The 11,082-nt window shown below is 32.2% G+C and overlaps 2 protein-coding genes across 2 annotated transcripts; one reads left to right on the forward strand and one right to left on the reverse strand.

Annotated features, from left to right (window-relative positions):
- Window positions 1-883: 883 nt before the first annotated feature.
- Window positions 884-9,014, reverse strand: LOC130662280 (adiponectin receptor protein 1-like). The gene is made up of 7 exons (XM_057461101.1): window positions 8,405-9,014; window positions 5,220-5,303; window positions 3,830-4,068; window positions 3,125-3,361; window positions 2,414-2,601; window positions 2,090-2,283; window positions 884-1,637 (listed from the first exon to the last, which is right to left on the reverse strand). The coding sequence occupies exons 1-7, from the start codon at window positions 8,942-8,944 to the stop codon at window positions 1,470-1,472; spliced, it is 1,650 nt and encodes a 549-aa protein (XP_057317084.1). The 5' UTR covers window positions 8,945-9,014; the 3' UTR covers window positions 884-1,469.
- Window positions 9,015-9,671: 657 nt separating this feature from the next.
- Window positions 9,672-10,899, forward strand: LOC130662281 (glutathione gamma-glutamylcysteinyltransferase-like). Its single transcript, XM_057461102.1, has 2 exons — window positions 9,672-9,935; window positions 10,056-10,899. Exon 2 carries the CDS (start codon window positions 10,060-10,062, stop codon window positions 10,849-10,851), a length of 792 nt encoding a protein of 263 aa, XP_057317085.1. The 5' UTR covers window positions 9,672-9,935; window positions 10,056-10,059; the 3' UTR covers window positions 10,852-10,899.
- The last annotated feature ends 183 nt before the right edge of the window (window positions 10,900-11,082 follow it).

Here is an 11,082-nt window from a genome sequence, read left to right on the forward strand (position 1 = left end):
ACTCCATGAAGGAGCCTTTAAACGGCTTGTTCCAATATACATATGGAGCTTGTTTGTATTTAGTGCAGCGACCCGAGATTTCCACCTTTATGTGATTCAAACTTTTCTTTACGTATTCTTTTAGTATCCCATACTAGCTTTCCAAAAAAAGGTTCCAATTAATTTGTTACGCCAATCCAATGTTTGTTCCTTATTCATCCATCCATTCGTCGATGATCTATTTACGACTTTTAATTTAATTTCCCTGGTTTAGTTAAAAAATTAAGTAACACCCCTTTTGCTATCAAATGGAAGCGTTTATTAAAGAGGGCGTCAACTTTTATAGAGCATTTACGGTACACACTTGTTATATACCGTGGAGGTTACACGAATGTCCTGTCCAGGGCAATCATTATTATTACTGATCTATTTTTTTAAACCAAATTTTTCTAGACCAAAACCCCTTATGTTGAATTACAGGAACTATGGAAAAAGCTAATTTTTTGTGTTTTTGAGAATGAGAATTTTGACGATAGATGATGTGTATCTTCTATAAAAATTTAAAGAATTCTAAAATCGTGAAAAATATCGTACTTCTTCTGAATATTTACTACTAAAACAGTTTCCAGAACTTTTTAAGTTTGTTAGCCACGGGGTATAAACAAAGTTAACAAAATTAAACAAAGCCGACAAATGTGTTGTCCTATGTAGTTACTAAGGAGGCCTAAAAATGCTACCTTTGAAATTTTGTTAATACGGTGTCAGAATAAAGGAAATAGTGTTTTCGAAGTTGAAAAAATATTTCTTTCTCCTCAAAAACATATTTAGCTTCGTATTGTACTTCCTTCTCGAATTATATATATATATTCGATTGTTGAGTCTGTATAAAGAAAACTGTACATGCTCGTGCTTATTTATATTTTCATTAGTAAATCATAATACAAAAATATTTCATCGCAATTCTTGTGTGTATTTCATAGAACGACGGAATATAGAACACAACAAAACTGAATAAAGATCTGTCATTTTGGTCATCTGCCGAATCTAATGGGGTAATCTTTAGTGCTACCCGCAACGTAGAATTTTTTTTATATGTTGAAGAAAAGGCTTGGTAATACTAAATATACTTAGTGGATTGGGTTCTAGTTGTAAAATAGTAGCTAACTACACATAATAAACCAACCAGAAATTCGCATATAAAAAGTTGTGCAAATTTATACGAGATAAACCAGTTCCCAGACCATACAACTGATAAAAATCTGAGTATCAAAAAATAAATAAATAAACACAACAAAACTTTAAAAGGCTTCTTTAGTAACTCTTTTAGTCAACCTCGTGTACAGTCCATAAAATGTAGGTTGCGTTGCCGACTATGTGAAACTCGGCGTAAACAAAAAAGGCATCTTTAAATTGTATAAAAATAAGTCATTTCAATGGCGACTGCCCACCATTTTTAGTTGGTACTTCGATTGTTTTTATGGAAGGTGCTTTTAAAAGCTTGAATTGATCGTTGAATTGTGAAAGGTTTGAGCGGCTGGAATGATGGCGGAGCAGTTTCTACCAGCACGCATTCGATACGAAGCCATTTCACAGCAACCGTGCAAATGAATAAACGCAGCAAGAACAACAAGTACGTGAAATATCTGATGGCTTTGAAACTAAAAAAGTAAAAGAACAACTAACAGTTTACCATCAAAACTGTCATCATCATGTTAGCCAGGTAAGCCTCCTCTCGCTATGCTTCTTCCTCGAGTCAGAGTAGGGTTTCCTGTCTATCTGCAAATGAAACTTGATCTGCGTTAGGAGTGGTTCGCAAAAGTACGCGAAATACAAAATTAAGGTGAAATTAATAAATAAGTAAATAAATGTTCTCGTGTCTCAAATTTTAATTCTTTAGACAATAATTTTATACACATATTTTAATTATTTTATATTTGCCACAAGCGCTTCGAAAACCGTTGGACTAGATGGTCAAATATTCTTTTCTCGATGTTTTGCCATCAGAAAAATTAGTAAAATCAAAACATTAATTTGACCGTATACTTTTTAAATTAAAAGTCGCCCAGAGAAGGAACATAAAAACAGGGCGTTAATAGACTCTAATACGTACCATAAGATTGCATTTTCCCGGGAAAAATCTTTCTGGAACACGCATGGCGTACAACACCGCCCCAATGATATAACAAACACCCATTAAAGCAAGCCACCCGACAGCGCCCTGTTCTGCACCTTGATGGACACCATACAGAGTTAACATATGTATGACAGGAACTATACCAGAACAACCCAGAGCCAAAAACACACCTATGGTGAGATTAACAGCACAACATAAACAAGCTGAATATCTACTTTAAGGGCATAAACTTTCGCGTCTCATTTTTCGACAAACGTCTCCTCGATAAAATATTTTAATATGTTCTCTTATACACCTTACCTGCTCGAATTGGACGGAATGCTGGAGTGGCAAATTTATCCCACAATGCAACAATGATACTAGCAACGCCAAGAACGGTAACACAAACAGAATAAATAAGTTTCTCGTAGAATTGACAGTAAAAGCCATAATATATACAAGGCACAAAAGATCCCATAATCATACAAGAGATGCCGGTGTAATCCAGTCTAAAATTATATCATGTTTCTTATATACAAGTTCAATAAAAACTGTAACAAAACAAAGGTTTAAATCACTAAAGACTGTAACAATTACCAAAAGAAAGTATTACATTAAATGTGTTTTGCAGCGGTAATATAATTGTAGAACTTATTGAACAGGGGAGAGGTTGGAGATGTTCTTCAAATCGATAATTAGGGAGGGTGTTAATACATCTTTAGTTCTGCAACAGGGGGGGGGGGGGTAATCATAGATGAGAGGGGGTAATATTTCAGTAACAATAGATCTCCTTCAAACACAATGCTTTTGATTTATTTTGACTGCCTTGTCTTTGAAGTGGGATATGAGGGAAGGATTCTGTACGAAAATTAGTAGTGAGGGGCGTGGTTATAAATCGAAATGGTCAATTAAATTTGCCAAAATTTGGTGTTGCGGCCCAAACCCCTCCGTAGTTGTGGAACATTCTGAACAATCTGACACTTTAAAATCAAGTTGAAGAATATTTAGCTAAAAAACCCTGTCATTTCTTACTTGCTAAATAATTTCGAAGTCTTCTTCGAATGGCATGAGCAAGTATGATACAACCACGAGAACATCAAACAAGTGATGGCGCCAATAAAAAAAGCAGTGAAGACAAGATATTCTTCCCAGCCTTTGGGGAAATCACCCAAATCTGTACTGGGTCGTAAGTACAAAAACAACATTGCAACGACAACCAAAATAAGACCGACAAAATGAGTCCAAATATTCCCTGTTTCGGTGTGGATTCTAAATAGAAGTAACAAAATATAAAAGTATGCACTCCTCCTTATGTTCACAACATTTCTTTATAATCTACTGATTTCTTATCCAATATTTTGGAAGGTTTTTAGTGCCTTAAACAAGGCCTAGTAGATTCCTGATTTTAGTACTAAAATGTTGTTTCTTAAGAAAAAAGGGGCAATTGTCCCAAATGTTTAACATATATGCCGTTCGTGTTCTTTTGTAGTTAAAAACTATGTGTGTATTCTAACAAACACATCAATTCAACACTTATGTCAAGCAGACAATGCGATATCAAGGCAGTGCCTAAATTTAAGCACCTTAAAAACGTTCTTAACGTTTTTCGTAAACAAATAGCTGTGGTAGTTTCTTGAAATTTCAGAGCTTTTAGTACTTAGCGCCTTATAAACAGGTTTCTCATAAAAAAGTATACAAACATTTCTTTGCAGATCTATCGTTTATATTCTACCATACCTAAACATACTGCAAAAACATTCCTTCATTGATGGGAGTTGTGGTCGGTGCATGTGCCACAAGAAATCATTATCCCTTAGCCACTGTGGTAATTCCCAATGTGATACAACACGCCAACCAGTGTTTATAACACACTGAACACATTTTTCTGCTTCTTCAACAACAAAATCAAAATCCATGTTCTGCATAAGTTTGAAAGCGCTGGAAAGCTCATCTTTACCTTCTTCCATCACACGCCGCTAAAAGTAGTAAGTAGAAATATTTAGGCAAATTTAGATGTTGTGTTACAAAGAAACTGTCGCAAGATATGCAACATCTTTTTACATCATAAATTGTCAACGACGTAAAAAAATACAATTTTTAATGCAGTGATCTTTAGGACACAAAAACAAGAAAAAATCTACAAGAATTGTCCCGAGCATGTCTTCTATGCTTTTAAACCAAATAGACTTATTTTCAAGTTTTTTTAAAAAAATGATTTTTTGCAGTTAAAATTGAAGGAGGATGAATCATGAAGGAGGAATCCTTTGCGGTTTTCATTTTCGTAAAATTAAAAAAAGGGGCTGAAAACAACAAATGCTGTGTTATTCTGTTATTGTTGTTTTTTCATTTTTTGCGTATCATTTTTACATGAAACATTTTTACATGACACACAATAATATACCAAAAATCCGTATTTTGCGGTTTTATTTTCACAATTTTTAAATTAATAAACCAAAATTTCACTTTTGAAAAAATTTATAATTTTTCAGTAAAACTTAGGAGTATTAACAAAATATGAATGTGTTGGACCACAGGATTGAACTCTTAGGTTGGCAATACGAGTCAATTAATTTGTTTTATAGCAGAACATCAATGGTGCACATAAAGAGAGCAACTGCTTAAAGAAATGTGATACACATGATGTGCATGCAGAAAGTTGATACACAAGAACTAACTTTTTTCAACAATAATATGAAGAAAAAAAAATTAAGACAAAAAATAGTTTAAAAAACTAGAAACATTTCTGATATACAATAGCCTTTTGCCATCAGCTCTTTTCTACATGAATCAGTCCAATCATTTTAGTTCATTTTTTTACCTTTATATAAAAATTTATTCGGCTCTGGTTTTGAAAACCTAGTTGTCTTTATGTTTTATAATTTTATTTAAAAAACTCACTTGCACACTGTATGTAATAAATGAATTGTTTCGATTGGCTAAAAGTTGAAATTAATTGAAATCTCTCCAATATATTAAAATCTTTGTTTTTGTTTCACAACTGGGGAACTTCTCAAAAGATAGAAACTCGATAGAAACGTATAGAGATTTTCAGGAACTAAATAAAAAGAAATCATCTTGTGTATCGTTGCCTTCATTAATTGAACTATAATAAAAAATACAAGCTTACTATTTCTTTAGCTGTTGAAGATTCTGGTTCAAAGAATTCCCCTTGTGCAAACCTTGTCAGCTCATGCCAATCTATTTCTGATAACTAAAAAAATAATTAATAATTTCTTGTCAGGCTTTTTCAAATCATTAAAGACCATGCAGTACACATTTTTTATTACACGAAAAAACTTTTTGGGTTCAGCCTGGATATTTTCTAACTTTAGGGGAGGTTAATAAGTGGACATTAAATAGAGGATTTACAAATTGTTCAAATACATGTTAGTTCCAATTTCTGGCAAGCCACTTTCTATACAGACCTATTATTTAGGACTCAAGTTTGAAAAGGGGTTGATTATAAACAAATGAAAATACATTCTGCTGCACCTAACCCCTAACCACCTATGCCACTAACAAAGAAAAATAATTAGCAAAGTATTTCATAGAGCCTCAAATTAAATAAACAGAATCTCTGATGAAAAGAACATTCTATTTAGTATGCACAATTAACTTTTTGACGATTTTCAAAAACAGAGAAAAAACCCGCAAGGGACAGAAGAAATTGTTCGAAAAATGGAGATGTTCGAATTATAAAGACTCAAATAATAGGAAGTGACTTGAATGAGATTACAGTTTCTTACAAAATTTTCATGGTGCCGAAGAATTCAAATTAAGGAGATGTTTGAATAATATGAAGTCGAATTATAGAAAGTCTACTGTATATATTTTTAATAGTTTTTTTCTATTTCTCATTTCTACTCTTTTCATGAGCATATTGTAATGACAAGGTAAACATTATTTCTTTAAGAACCCTTGTTTAAAAATGATCAAAAGCCGCCATTAAACACCAAAGATAATTTAAGAGTCACGCTCTAGTGATTAAATTCTAGTATCATTCTCTGAAGATAATTCTAGTTTATCATATATTTTATTGATTGCTAGATATCAGTTAGTGTGAACATTAGTTGTGTAATGTGTATGATACAAATTTTCTTTGCTGTTTATAAACTGATTTTAATATATTTTAGATTTAAACCTGAAGATGACAAGAAAGATGTCGAAACATTGTTAGTATAAATAAATCAATCGTTGGTTGTTCGTTTAAGAAACATAACTGTTGCTAAAATGTTTTTGAGTTACAGACTTAAAATTTGAGTTATGATACAACTATTATGATAACATTACTTTAAGTTTAGGTTCTAATTATGGAGTGTTTAACGTATTGCACATACTTTATGCTAGCTCTTATAAAGTATATCTTGACTGATAATGATATACAGGGTTTGAATCAGCAGGTCTGGATTTGAAATTTACGAATCAAGATGCTTTTTCACACACAAAAAAAGGTTCAAAATGGCAAATACCATTTTTTCATTAATCGTTTATCAACCAATTTCTATATTGGTTATTGCTAAATAATGCTTTAACAAGGGATCAATGCCAAGTGGCCTAGAGTGCTTTCAGACAACTTCCAGTTGAAAAGAAGTATTCTACTTTCTACTTTTCTTCTGTCGTTATAAAAAACCTAAACCTAAACCTAAAACCTAAAGTTAAATCAATGTTTACATCTGTTACGTTGCCGTTTGAAATATATTCGATTCTTAAATTCGAAAACGCTGCATTGTTATCTTCTTTAATTTTATGCGTGATTTTCAAGTTTGGGTCTGTTCTTATAATATTTTGGATTGAAATATTTCGGTAGATATACAACATACCAAATGATTCAAGTTTTATATTTCTCTTTTATGTGTTTTCAACTATTAATTTCTTATATTTTGAGTATAACTTTAGAAGGATTGCCGTTTGCAATACACTAAACAGCTGATTTTGTATGACTTTAAAAAATGTTGGATATTTTTTAATGCTTAGTATCCTTTTTTCCCCTGGTATATTTCTTGAATGGCAAAGCAAGTATATAGTTTCTGCGTACTTCGCTTTTTACGTAACGGTTGTTAGACGTCTTTGATTTTTTTGGACATGTTCCATTTTTATTTCATAATTTTTTTTATTATTTTTTTGTTGCACATGCTTATATTTTTAGACGTTTTGTTTCAGCGGTTATAAACATAAAATAATGCAGATTGTGAGCAACCTCGATCCCAGGGCTTTTTTCTCTTTTTGCCATCCTGTTATAAAAGAGACAAAGAGCCCGGGATCGAGGTTGAAATGTGAGTTTTGAAAATTCAAATTACTGAGTTCTATGTTTTTATTTGGCACCCCTCATAAGGACTCAATAAGAGATTCAGTGGATTCTTCCACGGGAATTCGGCTAGTATTTATATATATCTTTAATCACAGAGAAGATATATTTTTATAAAGAAACTATTTTCTATACTAAAAAAGAAGACGATGCATATGCTAAAGCCATGTATTTTTGCTATCGGCACCCAAAATAAATTTCTGGATCAGCCCCTGGTTTGTCAACGCTTTGTCCCAACTATCAACACTTTTCATGGACCATCTAAAAACACCAGAACTCCTCAGTCAAAAACTTGTATAAGAACAAGCGTTGATAGTTTGGATTAGTGGTTCATACTCTATAATGCTACAGTTTTTTCATTCAAATCTTTAAATGCTGTGTAGGCAGGCATTGACAGTTGCACCTTTCAATCTTTTAATTCTCTGACCCAACTTCAACATAGCGTCCCATTTACAAAAGGTACAGCTAAGTAATTATAGTTAGGCCAGCGTTGAAAAATGGGATAGAATAGTTTCATCACCCTAATGGAATAAATTTTCCTAAGAATGAAATTTCCCGAATTCTGCCACTGACGCATTCATCATTTGCAAAATTTAATTATTGCAAAATTTAGTTTTGCACTCCTGAAATTTGTTCTAATAAGTTTTTATGTTTGTATAAATTTACTAATTTTTGTCCCCGCGCATACTTTTTTGATAATTTCTATCATAATAACATATATAACTTTTTCTTTTGCTATATAGAAGGAAATTCATCAGTCAGTGACTTCATATATAAGTCTGGAGAACCCTTACTATGTTAATGACAGAAATGTAGGATGAATTTAACTGAGACTGTTGATAAAGGACATAATGCCTTTCAACTACTGTACTACTGTGTTACAATAAAAACATTATATATACTCATGCAAATTATGTATGAAATAGAACTAGAAAAGACTCTAAAAAGGAAATCTTAAAACTATAGGTTTTAGGCTATGCATTTCTTTACTATACCAATATACTTACAGTTCTGCGATGTAAACTTTTAAGAAGGCCTTCATGATTATTTTCTTTTGAGCATTCACCCTCATTATTAGTTGCTTCCAGCAGGCTATTGCATTCTGTCATGTCATTTGCTATTTCAGCATCTTCAAGAACATCACTATTTCTATTTGATGCAGAAACAATTCCAAGCATACTAAGTTGTGATTGAATGCTATGAACAAAACATTCTTTGCATATCTTCCCACTGGAAATGATCTTATCTTCAATTTTATTTTTTATTAACGAAATTTTTTTAATAGGATCTTTAAATGAAACATCATTTTCCGAGAAGGCTCTTTTTGACAACTCATGTTCAATTAAATGGTCTTTTTCTTTACCTAAGTTACTTAAGGAATATCTTCTGTCCTCAATCCTTTCTATGCATCCATTATTTGAAGTATTCATACAACCTTCAATTAAATTGTTATTCTGAATTTCATTAGATGAACGCTCTACATGTTGATTTATTTTCTCTTTGTCACCATTATCTTCCGGTAAGGTATGGTCTGTTGTGTTCTTCATTATATATATAAATCTATTCTTATATAGTCATTGCTGTATTTATAGCTAGAACACAAAATTACAATTAATTATAACTATATTTCACAATAATATATGGTGAACAAAACAAAATATATAGCTAACAATTTTTGCAAATTTCGAAGAAACAAGAAGGGTCATTACAATTTGCAACTCCATGGTCTTTTTGAACGGCTTATCTCTTTTATTGTTTGTGCTGTCTGAATTTACTCTATAATATTAGGAATTTTTTTACATACTGAAACAAGGTGTAGTGTAAGCATGTTGTTAAGCTATACCTAATTCTAAGGTCCAACAAAACAATCACACCATAAAATACCATCACAGGGGCTAAAGTATAAATAAACAGTACAAGAAGCAGAAGTTTATTTTACTTTTTCCCCGAAATGTTTACATTCTCTTCTCCTTCGTCGTAACCGTTTTGTTTCGGATCAACCCGCAGGTGTTTTTTTAGATATTCGGGAGGAAGTACAATTTCATCGACATCTTTACTTGATAGAAAGCCTGAGTATAGACATTATTGTTAATAATCAATATATTTAAAAAAATCAAAATAGTCAAAATTTAAAAAATGCTTTGAAGCATCATGGCAATGTTCTCAACTTAACAAACATACAATATATTTAACCCCCGTCTATAAACCACATTCTGTAATTTTTTGATTACGCAATCATAAATTTTCCAGGTGTTCCAGGAAAAAAACTTCTGAAAGCACCGAGACCAGTATGACAGAAAACTATGTACAATTAGCTACACAAGTTTGTTGTAGGGTAAAGTATAGCGTAAGAATAATATCGTACGACGAAAATGCAAAATATTAAAAAAACTTTCCTCAGGTTTAAAGTCCAATATCGGGCCGTTGTTGTAAATTGCGGGCCGAATGTTTATGTTCAATGTTTGCTGGCAAGCCAAAGTCAAATAAGAAAGAGATATAGATAGCACCACAAAATTTCATTTACGAGCTAGCTATAAAGTAATGTTTCTATATTATATAATAAAAACTAATAATAGTCAGCCAATGATAAAGCTAGCTGGCTATTTTCTACTTGTTTTACCTTTTTATTTATTTACCAATTCTTTTTTTGTCTTGTAGAATAATGGCTGTTCAATATGCTCCACAGCAATTACCTGGTGGAATGATTGGCCTTCATACCCTAGTTGGTAGACAGATGCAGGATGAGGCAAGCGTAATAAACGATCTTATGATTAACCGATTTAAGAACCAAGTAAATCGCAAGTATTGTGGTCTTGCATCATTGTCTTTATTGATTAATTCTATAAATATTGCTTACCGCATAAAACTTATGACACTAACAGACAAGTCAGAACAAGATAAGTTATTTGAAAGGGTACAAGCTGGCGAAACTATTAATGTTGATGAAAATGATATTGCTCGTATTATGAAATTAAAGAAAGATATAATGGTACCGAATAATCTAGACAGCACTGGTTTAACTCTTCCCCAACTTTCTGATGTTGCTTTGCATCTTGGACTTGGAGGAAGCACATATTATGCCTACAAAAAACAGTTGGAAATTGAGGAAAGCAAAAGAAAATTATTCCTCCAAAACATAGATAAGGACAGCACAGTTTTTCTTTTTAAATCCGAAGACGAATTCCGAGAATTCGCAAAAGATTTTATTGGTCGCATTGTGACAGGCTTAATTATCAATTACGACATGAGTAAACTTGGATACAAAGGTTTGACTGGTCATTTCAGTCCTTTAGCTGCTTACCATGAAAAAAAAGACATGTTCTTAGTTATGGATGTGTGGCCAGACACTCCACCAGCTTGGGTTTCTACCAAAGATCTGTTTAATGCTATGTCTACTATTGATAGTGATTCTGGTTTGCCTAGAGGCCTACTTTATTTACATGAATTATTGTGAAATAATGTTATTTTAAAATATAAAATGCATGAGAGATTATTACTTGAATGTTAGTGTTTTTTTAATTTGCCTTGAAGGTATAGCAAAGCATAATTTCCAGTCTTAGTAAAACAGAAAAGAAATACAGAAATGAATTTCAATGCTTATCCCCAATCCATCAATTATCACTTTACTACATTGCCTTTGCTCTGAAGGGAAAAAATAATGTCCAGTTTTTTGCGGTAATCTCAG

This window comes from Hydractinia symbiolongicarpus, chromosome 10 (genome assembly GCF_029227915.1).
Source record: "Hydractinia symbiolongicarpus strain clone_291-10 chromosome 10, HSymV2.1, whole genome shotgun sequence".
Classification (NCBI taxonomy): domain Eukaryota; kingdom Metazoa; phylum Cnidaria; class Hydrozoa; order Anthoathecata; family Hydractiniidae; genus Hydractinia; species Hydractinia symbiolongicarpus.

Bases quoted from the DNA above. Each gene is read 5' to 3' on its own strand.
- LOC130662281 (XM_057461102.1), top strand. From the start codon at position 10,060: ATGGCTGTTCAATATGCTCCACAGCAATTACCTGGTGGAATGATTGGC.
- LOC130662280 (XM_057461101.1), bottom strand. From the start codon at position 8,944: ATGAAGAACACAACAGACCATACCTTACCGGAAGATAATGGTGACAAA. The intron at 2,602-3,124 runs GTAAGAAATGAC...ATATAATTTTAG, and splicing joins ACTTCGAAATTATTTAGCAA to ACTGGATTACACCGGCATCT. The intron at 1,638-2,089 runs GTACGTATTAGA...TTACTTTTTTAG, and splicing joins CGGGAAAATGCAATCTTATG to TTTCAAAGCCATCAGATATT.